Source organism: Babylonia areolata, chromosome 6, assembly GCF_041734735.1.
Source record: "Babylonia areolata isolate BAREFJ2019XMU chromosome 6, ASM4173473v1, whole genome shotgun sequence".
NCBI classification, from domain to species: domain Eukaryota; kingdom Metazoa; phylum Mollusca; class Gastropoda; order Neogastropoda; family Buccinidae; genus Babylonia; species Babylonia areolata.
Genome location: NC_134881.1, coordinates 46,968,276 through 46,982,843, shown reverse-complemented (window position 1 = coordinate 46,982,843; position 14,568 = coordinate 46,968,276). Strand labels below are relative to the sequence as shown.

Genomic DNA, 14,568 nt, shown 5'->3' with positions numbered 1-14,568 from the left:
ATTCAGGACACTGATTGTGGTTGTATATCATTAAGTAGTGCGATAGCGGTTAGACATACAATTAAACTATATATATATATGCGCATTCAATAAGATAAAGTCAAGTTAAGTAGGATTGTTGACATATTTGTCCATAAGGTGTGTATGGTAATGTTTTTTGAATTCTTGAATTCTTTTGTGAACATTAAGATTGGATGAAATATTGTTCCATAAACAGCCTCCTGAATAAATGAGACTGGATTTAAACAGATCTACTCTTGGAATGGGGATCTTAATCTTGTTGGTCTGACGGACTAGCGTGGTGGTAAATCTATCTCTCAAAGATGGAGCATAATCAGACATGATTTTAAAAATAAAAAGTGCTTTGTTGTATTCAAGTTTAAGCTTTAGGGGAAGAATATCTAAATGTCTGTAGTCGTCAGCAGTCAGTGATGAGAGAGAGAGAGAGAGAGAGAGAGAGAGAGAGAGAGAGTTGGACCAAATCCAGTGCACTGAAAAAAAAAGAACTTTTGAAATCAGATCGATATCTCTCGCAGGTGAACTTTACATTGAAGCAAAAGCCCCAGGTAATATGAAAGAAAGTGCCGCCTCGTCCTAAAAGCAGCCACAGCCACAGCCACAGGTTGACCCTCGACTGTACACACACACACACACACACACACACACACACACACACACACACACACACACACACACACACATATATATATATATATATATATATATATATATATATATATATATATTATGCATGCATGCAAGAGGGCAGTCGATGTAAATCCAAAAATATCAAGTCTGAAAATGTCATCGGCATGTGTGTGTAAGTGTGTGCCTTCATTTTCTTTGTGGGCTGCAGCTTCAGCATTCAGTCGTATATGCACGAGTGGGCTTTTACATGCATGACCTCGCCATGTAGGCAGCCATACTCCATTTTCGTGGGTTATGTGAGTGCACCAGTTTATGGAATAACGATTGATTTGTTCCCTCTTTAAGCGAGGGAAAAGATAATTGCGCGTTGTTAGCTTATTTAAGTATTAAAAAAAACGTCCAGCCCACAATTAAATCCAATCAGATCTGAACATGGAAAATGAAATACGACACACACACACACACACGTGTGTGTGTGTGTGTGTGTGCACGCGCGCGTATGTTTGCATTTATGTGCATATACTCAGTACGTGTATGTTCGAACGACTCAACGAGCGTGCGTGCATGCACTTGTGTGCATGCACTGTGTATGTGTGTGTGTGACAGTGTGTATTTATTTGCGGGTGTGCGCGCGCTCGATCCAAAACGATCGAACTGAACGTAATCTTGCGACCTTGTCCAGTCTACGTGTATTTACTTAAGACGTGCACACACTTCGCACTTCCACACAGCCAGTCACGTCTTCACCACTTGTTTGGCACGGAGTCAAAAAGCGCTCCACTTTCCAAAAGGGCAGCACGGTTTTGTGCCCCAAGCCACCCACAGTCGCTGTGGCAGTTCTTTCGCCCGCTGGATATTTCACCTGCCTCATATAGTATGTGATCAGTATAACTCGATCCTGGACGGGGCTTTTGATTTGTGTCTCCTCTCGGTGGCCGCTGACAAGTTGGGAAAGATACCAATGACCAACCAGACGGCGTTGTATTGTGACTGGAGTGGGACAGTGTGAAGTTAGTTTAAAACAACAAGAACAACAACAAAACAGCCCGGGTTAGTTGTGTTTTCCCCCCATATGAGAGTGGATATATGGTTTTGTGGATGTTGAAGATACTACCGACAAGAAAGCGTGGTGTGTTGTCTTGCTTTTGTTTTTAAACAATAAGATGTTAGATAAAGATTTGTAATCGTTTAAGAGTTCATGGCGTGTATGTGTCAGAGGTTAAACAAAGTGGACATGTTGCTGTCGTTTCAGTTGCCTCAGGACACGGGTGATCAGCTTCGCCATGTGATGACCGTTGATCAACATAACTTGTAAATAACTATGTACTGCAGCCAGCTGTCATCCTGATGTTTCGTATTTATTTGTGCCTTTGCTATCTCAACAAAAAAATGTAAACAATAAGAGATCGATATTGCGTTCATTTTCATGGTTATGTATATTAGATGGCTGTTATACAAGATTTTTTTTTTCTATTCTATCTCTTTTTTTTTTTTTTTTTTTTTTTTGCAAACAGCAATTCTAATCCTTATGTATTTGTAAATATGCTGTTCAGAAACGTGTGCATGAGAAAAAGAAGAGTTTCCTTTTGCATGGTTTTGTTCACCGTTTGTTGTCAGTAAGCGTGAGTCGAGGGCATAACATTGTCGAGTCTGTTATCACTGTTTTGGTATTTATCCTGAAATAAGTATGCATGTTTTTATCACGTAGCCGAATTTCAGGAATGTATTGAGAGAAATTATCTGTATTTTTTTTTCATTGTCGTGGGGTGGTTTAAGGCATAGCTTACCATTATTATTTTTCGTATATCTCACTGAATTATTCTAGAAGTTCGAGGACTGTAGTACGGTGTTTAATTAAGAGCGGAATGTAGACGAGTAGTAAATCACGAGATTGTTGTCAGACGAGTGGCTCGTATGAGGAAGACTTTAAATTAAACCAACCCTTCGCGATACGATCTCGTGCTAGGTGAGGGTTGGGAATGTCCTCGTTAAAATAAATTCCTCTTTCACCTTTGTTCAACATGATTTGGGGCGTGTTTTTTTCCCGGCAGGTGAAACGAAAAAGCTGGAGCTTGCACGCACGTGCGCGCTTGCACACACACACACACACACACACACACACACACACACATTATATACACACACACGCACGCACACACAGGCGTGCAAGCACGAACGCACGCGCGTACACAAACACACACACAGACACCACACACACACACACACACACACACACACACACAAGGGTGATAGCTTAGGGCGGAAGGTATCCCTGATTGATCTTCAAACTGACATCTCTCCTCCCTCCCCCCTTCCCCACAGCGAGTGTGACCTTCCTCGCTGGCCTTCCTGGTATTATGTCGTCTCTCACTTTACGGTCCCTGCATACTTGTCTTTTCTTCCTTTTCCACAGGTCTTCTTGAATAGATGTGATTAGCAGCGTTGTTGTAATGTTCTCGTAGTGTCAATCAGTTTTCGTTGTAAAGGGCTGGGTCACTGTGGGCAGGTCTATTCAGTGTGTGTGTGTGTGTGTGTGGGGGGGGGGGGGGGGGGTGTACGTGCGCGCGCGCGTGTGCATGCGTGGGTGCATCTTATTTACAGCTCTGAAATCTTTCATGTGGTGAGCTGGGTTTAAACATTCGATCTTTGTCTGCTTCTCTGCCGTCTCTTCCTTGTTCTTGATTTCCTCCTCATGTCTGCCTCGAAAGAAGAAGGAAGAAATGATCGAGGAACAGATTACACAGAGATTTATACATGAAAGTGCTGTGTGTTTGTTTACTTTGTTAGTGGACTTTTTCTGTCTTGGATGGGATGGGAATGGACGAAGTTAGAGAGAGAGAGAGAGAGAGAGAGGCGATCAGAAAGACAGACATACAAACATAATTTTAAACCATTCATTTTACACACCCCAGGTCTTAATCTCCCTCAGTCAGAGGTCAAACAAAATGGACATGACATGTCGTTGTCGTTTCAGCTGCCCCAGGACAGGGATGACCGGCATGGCCATGTGATGACCGTTGATCAACACAACACGTGTCGTGCTCACTTCGCCGTCTCGTCCTGCAACACTGCTTCCACTTCAGCTGACAAGAGCAGCACAAGCATCAGCGGTGGTGAATTATTCTTGGCAGCTCGCCCCACTTGACTGATATTCCACACGAAACTTTGTTGGATAACGTGGGACGTTGTGTGGATTTACCACGTATTGTTGTGCGAAACAGTCCACCTCATGAAGAATGTGTAAGTTTTTAATGTGTTTTTTTTCTGGTAGTGTCGACTTCTTTTTATGACTAAAGGCTACCCTCAGTGTCAAGAGACAGTTTCTGCTTTTACATGCTCATGATTTCTTAAACGGTCGAAGTTTCGTTTCTGGACGAGACTCCATTGGCAGTAATCCCAAGAAAAGACTTCGTTCGATAGCTCAGAGGAAAACACATACAGAGTTGGTTGTCATTTGATCAACTAAGTGTCGGGAGTATGCCAAGACCGGACCTTCTTGTTGTTGGTCGGCATCACAAGAATGTTGGAGGGATTCTACACGTCCCTGTGTGTGTGTGTCTGCTGACTCTTCTCGTTCTCGTCACCACACCACGCTGATACACCCACACTACGCTTCACTCTGCAGTGTTGTCATCGTCAGGCCTTTGTGGCTGACTGTGCGTGAAGCCCCAGTGGTTGTTGAGAAGTGAGAGTGCTGTGGAAAAGAGAGACTGATGACGATGAGGGACATACAGGTGACAGAGGAAAACGGCTTCGTGCCGGACAACGGCTCCGGTACGGTCTTCATCCGGATAGCGGTACCGGAACTGAAAAATCAGGTGGGTGGTGGTGGTGGTGGTGGAGAGAGAGTTTTGAGAGAGAGAGAGAGAGTGTGTGTGTGTGTTATTTTTATGCCCGAGTGCAAAGAGACAGGCAGAGAAACAGAGAGAAAGCTCGTCTGTGCTATTGGTGTATGAATGACAAGATAGAATGACAGTTAAAAAAGCTCGCGTTCATGTGTTTTTGTTGTGTGAGTGCACTAGTAAATTAGGCAGAGGTAAGATAGGCATCTTGCACGTGTATGAAGAGCAAAAAAAAAAAAAAAAAAAAAAAAAAAAATTATAGATGCAAGAGAAAACACGTCAGTCCAGGTTTAGGGCCTTTGTTCGTTCAGAAAGAAACGTTTTGGAAAATGTCAAAGAATCTGTGTGTGTGTGTGTGTGTGTGTGTGTGTGTGTGTGTGTGTGTGTGTGTGTGTGTGTGTGTGTGTGCAGAAATGTCTACAGTTTCAGCTGGACGACACCGTATGGCAGGCGAAGCAGCGTATCCTGGCCGCTTTTGCCAAGGTGAGTAAGTTGTATCACGATTTGACTTCAAGCCTTTGTCCTTTCATCGATAACCTTTTGTGGCAAAAATAATTTTCAATTAGTATGCGGATACAGGCAACGGCAGTTGACCACTCATTTCCAGGCAGGTGGAGAGTCCATCTGCTTTTCTTGTCTGTACGTCTCTGTATAATGGTCAGGGTGGGGATGGAAGGAAGACTTTGTACTCAAATGGAAAGTTTACATGCACGTTTTCCTTTTCTTTTTATTTACTGTCATACAATTTTCCATAGCTGTGATCTGAAGGGGATGGCGGTAGATGGTGGAATAGGGAAGAAGAAATAGGGAGGTTGATTGCAGTGTCACATTTTTTTTTTGTTTAAAAAAAAAAATTGGGATTTTATTTACCGTTTGTTTCTTACGCTATAGGTCGAGGAACGGATAGAATAAAGCATGTATGTTTGTTGCTTATCTATTCCCCCTTATGAATATAAAATTTGTCTCGTCTTTAAAAAAAAAAAAAAAATTATCTTGCATGTAGGTCGGTGTGTGACGATGACAGTTTAGTCCGTCAGTCACCTCTGTGCGTGTAGGTCAATGACACTGTCACACAGATTTTTTGTATCATCGTTTCACGTTCTATAAATATGTTAGTGACGTGACAGTGACATGAACTGATAGTTTGCCCCGTCGATGCAAGCGAGTGACATTTTGGGTGTATGTTGTCAATCATCAAGCCCAACCCCCCCACTACCAAACCCCCACTCCTCCCAAACCCGTCCCCAGTCCTGCATTTAGGGAACGTGATGTAAAGGATTGGTATGTGTGACTCACAGCGTATCTTCTCATGGAACACGATACACGCCCACAGTGTGTAACTGCAAAGCTCAAAATTGTTACACACACCAACTGCGATGTCTGTTAGGTTTAGGGTATCTTTGGGACGTGTCTGAGCTATATGAAGAAATAACAGAACTAACTAACAGAAATCACAAAGCAGCGCAATTTCCATTGCTGTGAGGAAGTGCTCATTGACTCTGAAGTTAAAAATCTCCTGATTTGAAAACTCGAAAAAGACGGAGACTGCAGGGTCGAACCTGGGCGTGGGCATGAGCATGAGTTTTCTATTCTTATTAGGAAAAATAAAGTAGGCCAGTTTACAGTTCTTTTTGGGTCGATTTTCGGGAAAGCAGGATGTTGAGAATGCTTTCTTTCCGCATAGCTTTGGAACCGGTTAATTGTTCATGAATGTCTGCAGGTCCACCATGCCGTCATCGATCCTTTATCACCTCTGCATATTTATCTTCTTTTGGGATAGGCACGCCATTGTTCGAGCAATGTTTCCCTCCCATTTCTGAACCGTTACTTATTTCATATTCCCAGGCTAGCTGGAAACAACACCGACAACAACAACAACAAAACAACAACAACAAAAATTACTCCTGTTGTTGTTGTGGTTTTTTTTCCGATTTCATTGTCATCTTCAGTATAAAATCCTCAGGTGAGAACAGCTGAGGAAATGCAGCACTGATGCAGACTGTGTATCAGTGACGTCTGACTTGTTCCATCCCGGTATGCAAAGCCTACAGCTGTGGATATAGGAAGTTCCAACGTGGACGCGAACCAGATTCGTCCCTTTCTCACTAATTGCTTGCTCTTTGCGAATCTTGTGTCCTTTCGCGCTGGTGTGTGTGTGTGTGTGTGTGTGTGTGTGTGTGTGTGTGTTGTCTGAAGCACAGTAGATGCCCATACCTACAAGCACTACAGCGATATAAAGTTAGTGTCATTCAGTAATAACTACATATTATTAAGTGACTGCAACACGCCTTGTATCATGTCAGTCAGTCGTTTTTGCTTGCAAATGCGTGACATTGATATTTTACAACGTCTTTTTTTCCCCGTACTTTGGCCATTTGTATTGTTGTATTTGATTTATCGCGTCAGGCACCTGATATTGTATAAGGCATTGACAGTCATACGAATTCTATTGCCAGTTGCTTCAATATGTGACAAAGAGTGGTTTATGATTTATTGCGCCCACCCTTCGTAAAATGAAATGATAACGAAACACTGTTTATCATGTCAGCCCTTTCTGAATAGTAGTATGTGGCAATATATATATATATATATATATATATATATATATATATATATAATATGAGCTTTCAAAACAGCCATTTATGCATATAGAAATATAGACATGCAACGGCCTACATACATAATGATGCATGGTGTGGAGTGATGGCCTAGAGGTAACGCGTTCGCCTAGGAAGGGAGAGAATCTGAGCGCGCTGGTTCGAATCACGGCTCAGCCGCCAATATTTTCTCCCCCTCCACTAGACCTTGAGTGGTGGTCTGGACGCCAGTCATTCGGATGAGACGATAAACCGAGGTCCCGTGTGCAGCATGCACTTAGCGCACGTAAAAGAACTCACGGCAACAAAAGGGTTGTTCCTGGCAAAATTATGTAGAAGAATCCACTTTGATTGGAAAAAAAAAGTGCACACAGGAAAAAACAACAACAAAAAAATGGGTGGCGCTGTAGTATTGCGACGCGCTCTCCCCCGAATTCGAATTTCACACAGAGAAATCTGTTGTGATAAAAAGAAATACAGATACAAATACATACATACAGACGGACGGACGGACGGATGATATATCATTACATGTATGTGTAGCTGATAATGTTATTCACTTTTCTTCATACCCTTACAGATAAGTGACATCAGCATACAACTGCGTTAGAAACAGGTCAAACAGCAGTTGCACCAAATCTTGTCTCGTTGACAAGGATCAAAGTTCAGAATAACACAAATACAAAATCACGAACTCATACTCGCACAGCCGTACAGAGAGGTTGATCCAGACGGTCGAACTGTATTGCTAACAAAATAAAAGAAATTTCGTGCCATTTTGACTTCAGTGTTTCGATGGTGTGAATACTATTAGAGATAGGTCTCACCATTTTGACCTCAAGGTTGTGCTGATGTCATTAAATCATGAGGAACATATGACACTGAATGCATGAAATTAAAATCCAGTCAAAGTATTTCTCACATTTGGTCGCAAATCCTTGTCCAGCTGCTTCGCTTCGGTTTTAATATAATGTATTATAAATGTTACTTCTCACTATCAACTATACTATAAATGTTACTTCTCACTATCAACTAACAACAACAGCAGCGACAACAACTATGGCCATCAAGTAACAACAACAGTAGCGACAACAACAATGGCCATCAGCTAACAACAACAGTAGCGACAACAACAATGGCCATCAACTAACAACAACAGCAGCGACAACAACAATGGCCATCAACTAACAACAACGTAGCGACAACAACTATGGCCATCAGCTAACAACAACAGTAACGACAACATAAATGGCCATCAAATAACAACAGCAGTAGCGACAACAACTATGGCCATCAACTAACATCAACAATGGCCATCAACTAACAACAGTAGGGACAACAACAATGGCCATCAACTAACGACAGCAGTAGCGACAACAATGGCCATCAGCTAACAACAACAGTAGCGACAACAACTATGGCCATCAAGTAACAACAGCAGTAGCGACAACAATGGCCATCAACTAACAACAACGTAGCGACAACAACTATGGCCATCAGCTAACAACAACAGTAACGACAACATCAATGGCCATCAAATAACAACAGCAGTAGCGACAACAACTATGGCCATCAACTAACATCAACAATGGCCATCAACTAACAACAGTAGGGACAGCAACAATGGCCATCAACTAACGACAGCAGTAGCGACAGTAACAATGGCCATCAACTAACAACAACAGTAGCGACAATAACAATGGCCATCAACTAACAACAACAATGGCCATCAACTAACAACAACAGTAGCGACAACAACAATGCCATGAACTAACAACAGTAGCGACAACAACAACGGAATCGTCTAACAACAATAGCCATAAACTAACAACAACAGTAGCGACAACAACAATGGCCATCAACTAACAACAACAATGGCCTTCAACTAACAACAACAATGGCCATCAACTAACAACAGCAGTGGCGACAACAACAGTGGCCATCAACTTACATCAACAGTGACGACAACAACAGTGGCCATCAACTAACAACAGTAGCGACAACAACAGTGGCCATCAACTAACATCAACAGTGGCCATCAACTAACAACAGTAGCGACAACAACAGTGGCCATCAACTAACGACAACAGTAGCGACAATAGCAATGGCCATCAACTAACAACAGTAAGGACAACAACAATGGCCATTAACTAACAACAGCAGTAGCGACAACAACAATAGCCATCAACTAACAACAACAATGGCCATCAACTAACAACAACAGTAGCGACAATAACAATGTCATCAACCTACAACAACAATGGCCATCAACTAACAACAGTAGCGACAACAACAATAGCCATCAACTAACGATAACAGTAGCAACAACAACAATGACCATCAACTAACAACAACAGTAGCGACAACAACAACAGTCATCAACTAACAACAACAGTAGCGACAACAACAATGGCCATCAACTAACAACAACAGTCATCAACTAACAACAACAGTAGCGACAACAACAATGGCCATCAACTAACAACAACAGTGGCGACAACAACAATGGCCATCAACTAACAATAACAGTACCGCCAATAACAATGGCCATCAACTAACAACAACAGTGACGACACCAACATTGGCCATCAACTAACAACAACAGTAGCGACAGCAACAATGGCCATCAACTAACAACAACAGTAGCGACAACAACAATGACCATCAACTAACAACAACAGCCATCAACTAACAACAGCAGTGGCAACAACAACAATGGCCATCAACTAACAACAACAGTAGCGACAACAACAATGGCCATCAACTAACAACAACAGCCATCAACTAACAACAGCAGTGGCAACAACAACAATGGCCATCAACTAACAACAGCAGTAGCGACAACAACAATGGCCATCAACTAACAACAACAGTAGCGACAACAACAATGGCTACCAACTAACAACAACAGCCATCAACTAACAACAGTGGCAACAACAACAATGGCCATCAACTAACAACAACAGTGGCAACAACAACAATGGCCATCAACTAACAACAACAGTGGCAACAACAACAATGGCCATCAACTAACAACAACTGTAGCGTACTTAAAATAATTAAAATAAAAACATATTTTTGTTTTTACTTTGGCTTGAATATGCATAGGTACACAACAATGAACATCTCTTTGCGTTTCCCCTTTTTATGTGAGACCCCCTCCCCTTCCCCAACTAACATAAATATATATACATGGGTGATACAGCCACTCCCCAAAGCTGGACAGTTAACGATGTTTACGTCTGTTTTATTTATTCATTTAAAATAAGCGACAATTTTTTGCACATATCATCAGTCACGACATCAAAGAGAAACAGTACCCCCCACCCCCAACCAACCAACACACACACACACACACACACACACACACACACACACAAGACACCCCCCAGAAATTTGAAACAAGATCTACGCATGCCTATCAAGACACAATCCCACGAAGTTTGCAGGTTCAATACCACACCTAGGCCAGGGAAACGGGAATAGCACTAATGACACCTTCCCTGACACTTCGTGATCTCCCCTCGCTGGTTTTATTTATTGATCTATTTATTTATCTTTTATTTTTATTTTTGTGTGTGACTTGTTGATGCTAATGATGGCCTGTGAATGTGACTTCCGTGTCTCTGTGTGTGCAATACATATACTGACCTTTGTTTTTGCCATTTAACGCCCAAGCATTAATGGAGCGTAGGAGCTGTGCACGGTTTATAATCAAGACCGCCAAGCGTTGGCTGTCTCGATCGTGAAGGTTACACCCACCAAAAACAAAAGTCTGTTTGCTGTTGAATCAGTGACGTCACATTCCATTTCCGATATTATTATTATGATGTGTCGCTTAGTTGTGCCGTTTCTATCGAGATTGGATCCTGTTTATAGCTTGAGAGATAAAGAGAGGGAGGGAGGGTGTGGTGGATGAGAAGAGAGGAGGCATTCCCACCTTTAACCTCTTCACTGCCACAATTTCGTGTATTCTCATTTCTCTGGCCTGTTTCATTCGATTCTCATTTACATGGGTAGAATACGTGACGTCCTTTATGTGTTATATTTTCACTTCACAAGGAATAGTAAATCACTGATTTCTTAGTCGACCGCCAGGTCTACTCAACAGAGAATTAAGAGTGCAGTTAGTCGAGACATCTCCCCTCCAGCAGCCATGTAAAAGGCAGATGAGTATAATACACAGTCTTCAGTTTCAGTTTGTCGAGGAGGCGTCACTGCGCTCGGACAAATCCATATATGCTACACCACATCTGCTGAGCAGATGCCTGACTAGCAGATAACCCAACGCGATTTGTCAGGCCTTGACTGCATGCAAAAATATACTTGTGTACATATCAGAGGTGATTTCTTTTAGAGAAGTTTGCCAGAGGACAACACTTTTGTTGCTGTGGGTTCTTTTTCAGTGCGCAAAGTACGCGTTGCACACGGGACCTCGGTTTATCGTCACATCCGAACGACTAGACGCTCATTTCGATTTCCCATTCAAACTTGGGAGAAAGGGCGAGAGCGGGATTCAAATCAAACCCTCACGGACCCTCATTGACAGTAATATAGCGTCTTAACCACTCTGCCACCACCTTCTTCACACAGGAAACTTGGAACTGTTTGTTTTCTGTTTGCTGAGCACAGGACCTGCGAGATGCCCTCAACTACGGGCTGTACATGCCGCCCATGAACGGACGGGCCGGCAAGTTCCTGGACGAGGAACGACTCCTCAAGGAGTACCCCTTGCAGGGCCCCATCGGATTCCTCGAGGTCAGTTTGAGAATGAAGAGAGCTGGACGTGTGTGTGTGTGTGTGTGTGTGTGTGTGTGTGTGTGTGTGTGTGTGTGTGTTCAGTGTCAATACGGTCACGAAGGGTAATATTAATATCTTAAAGGCTTTCTGGTCAGTGATGGTGTGATTATTGTGGTGGTGGTGATTTGATTGTGTGTGTCCAAAGAGAGAGAGAGAGAGAGAGAGAGAGAATATTGTCACATTTTAAGATTTTGGAAATGTATTGAACAACTTCGTGGTGTATTATGTATCGATGGATTCGTATTGCATGATGAGGACCTTCCAGAAGGCATGAAGTATGAACAGTGAGACAGAGCAGTACTCAGACAGTTCGATATATGTGACATCTGATCAGTGTTGGTAAAAAAATATATTGACGTCCCTTTACATTATTCATGAGACTGCTTTCCAATTCTAAATGGGAAATCAAAACAACGAACGAACAAAAAAGGAAAGAGCGACAAAGACTACAACAACCAACGAGTGATTTTCAAATTTGAATGAAACACAAAACAGACGACAACAACAACAACAAACACCCAGGTGGAAGAGGAATAAACAGCGGACAACTTGTACTCCTGGTTACTTCATCCCAACAGAGACTGCGCTGTCCTAGAGATAAACGTCACATAATTATCAGTCTGTACACTGTGTACAGCACAGACCGTCGAGGAGACATGGCAGTGGCCTTAAAACACGCACGCACGCACACACGCACACACACACACACACACACACCATTTACGAGAAACTGAATGAAGCAGGCTTATAACCACCATGTTCTCTTATACCTCTTATACCTCCTTGCCCTTGCTACAACCAGCTAGCCATCACTATACTCTCTAGTCATACCTCTTGCCCCAGCCACCCACAAAACAAACAGATCACAGGACACATGAAGATGAAGAGAACGCGGCAACAGAAAACCTTTGGCCTGGCTGCATATCGTCGAGGACTGCAACTCTCGTGCACAAAGGGCCTTGTTTGTCCCAGCACACCTGTGACAAAGACTCACTTTCGTCGACCGCCTACAGGCAGACTCATCTGCGAGTCTTAAGGGAAGATGAGGATAAAAACAAACACAAGGATTGTAGAGGCGAGATCTTTCCAAATCTTTATCTGATGAGTCTGCATGTAGGCAGGCTAAATCTTTGTGAACTAAAATGACAGTAATTCTGTCTCTCTCTTTTTCTTCCAGTTTCTGACTCTGTCTCTCCCCCTCTCTCTCATTCTCTTGTATCCCTCTTTCTCTGTACCTGTGTCTGTCTTCATTTCTCTTCTCTCCTCTTCGCCAAGGATAAGGATAACTGTCTGAGTTTGTTCTAACCCCACCTTCATTGTATGAAGTAGGTGTCAGTATACAAAGAGCGCACGTCAGGTCAAACTTTACGAACAAACACCAGTAACTGAGAAGAGGAGAAAGTATGTGTGTGGGTGAATGTGTGGGTGTGGGTGGAGGGGAGAGAGGTTGAGTGAGAGGAAAGGGGCGGCGAAGACAAACGGGAAGATGTAAAAGATGACGGAGTGAAAGAAAAGGATGGTGACTCACGGAAAGTGGAAGAGAGGGTAGACGATGCAGAGGACGGAGGAAGGTGGCAGAATGGCTTTAAAAGACGCTCATCTGCCAATACAGTGTCCCTGAGGATCTGGGTCCGATTTCCGGTCTTGCCCTTTCTCCCAAGTTTGGCTGGAAAACCAAACTGAGCGACCCATCATTCGGTTGAGGCGATAAACTGAGGTCCCGTGTGCAGCACGCACTTAGCGCACTGAAAAAGAACTCATGGCAACGAGAGTATTGTCCTCTGGCAAAATTCTGTAGAAGAAATCCACTGTGATAGGTACAGAGATATATATAAGGCCTGACTAGCAGTTTGGTTATGCTGCTGTTAGGCATCTGCTTTGCACATGTGGTGTAGCATATATAGATTTGTCCGAACGCAGTGGCGCCTCCTTGAAAAACTGAAACTGATGACGTCATTGCTGTTGCTGTCTGAAGAGTGCGATGTCTCGCTGATATTTAGTTACCTTTTGTTTTTATGAGCCGAGTTCTTCAACGATTGCATGAAACACGGTTACTGGACTTAAAAAATATATATTATTGTCGGGAATGGCCATTTGAAAAACTGTTGTGAACTGCCATTTTTGTGCAAAGTTTTACTCTTGTGCACAGTTATGTCTGCTCTGTGTGCGTGTGTGTGTGTTGTTCGTTCGTTCTTTAGTTTAACGTATTTTCACTGTAAGTGATATTAGATGAGAGCGTGTGTGTGTGTGTGTGTGTGTGTGTGTGTGTGTGCACGCGCGCGTGTGTGAATATGAGTGCACGTGTGTGCTTGTTAAAATATAGGCCTATATGTTCGCAGCCTAGGTGTCCACCATTATGTAATGTACATCAATTTATGTGCTCACTGGTACCTGTGTAATAGACTTGCCACATGTCAGATGAAGAGGTAACGAAGCAGAATGTCTGTTTTTTTCCCCTCTGTACAGTTCAAGTATAAGCGGCGAGTCTACAGAATGATGCAGCTGAATCCACGCAAGCTGAAGCAGGTTCACTCCAAGGTCTGTCCTGAAAGCCAGTAATTTGATCACTTATTTACCTTTGTATGAAAATGATGGTTGGCTACAGTTCCTCAGAACATGTCACCTCTTTGTTCTGATTGCCCGGGTTGATACTTCCCAATAAATTTCACAGCTGGCAGTCT

At 42.8% G+C, this 14,568-nt stretch overlaps 1 protein-coding gene across 6 annotated transcripts in view; it reads left to right on the top strand.

The window, feature by feature from the left end:
* Positions 1-14,568, top strand: part of LOC143283091 (uncharacterized) — a 110,652-nt gene that overhangs the window by 45,612 nt on the left and 50,472 nt on the right. For 4 of the 6 annotated variants that reach the window (XM_076589163.1, XM_076589159.1, XM_076589165.1 and 1 more), the window contains exons 2-5: positions 3,623-4,466; positions 4,902-4,973; positions 11,720-11,845; positions 14,354-14,425. In XM_076589163.1, the coding sequence (XP_076445278.1) occupies positions 4,362-4,466; positions 4,902-4,973; positions 11,720-11,845; positions 14,354-14,425 (375 nt within the window). In that variant the 5' untranslated portion in view covers positions 3,623-4,361. Of the gene's footprint in view, positions 1-1,470; positions 1,778-3,622; positions 4,467-4,901; positions 4,974-11,719; positions 11,846-14,353; positions 14,426-14,568 lie in introns of those variants that run through there. The other 2 variants (XM_076589161.1, XM_076589160.1) reach the window with 2 other exon arrangements.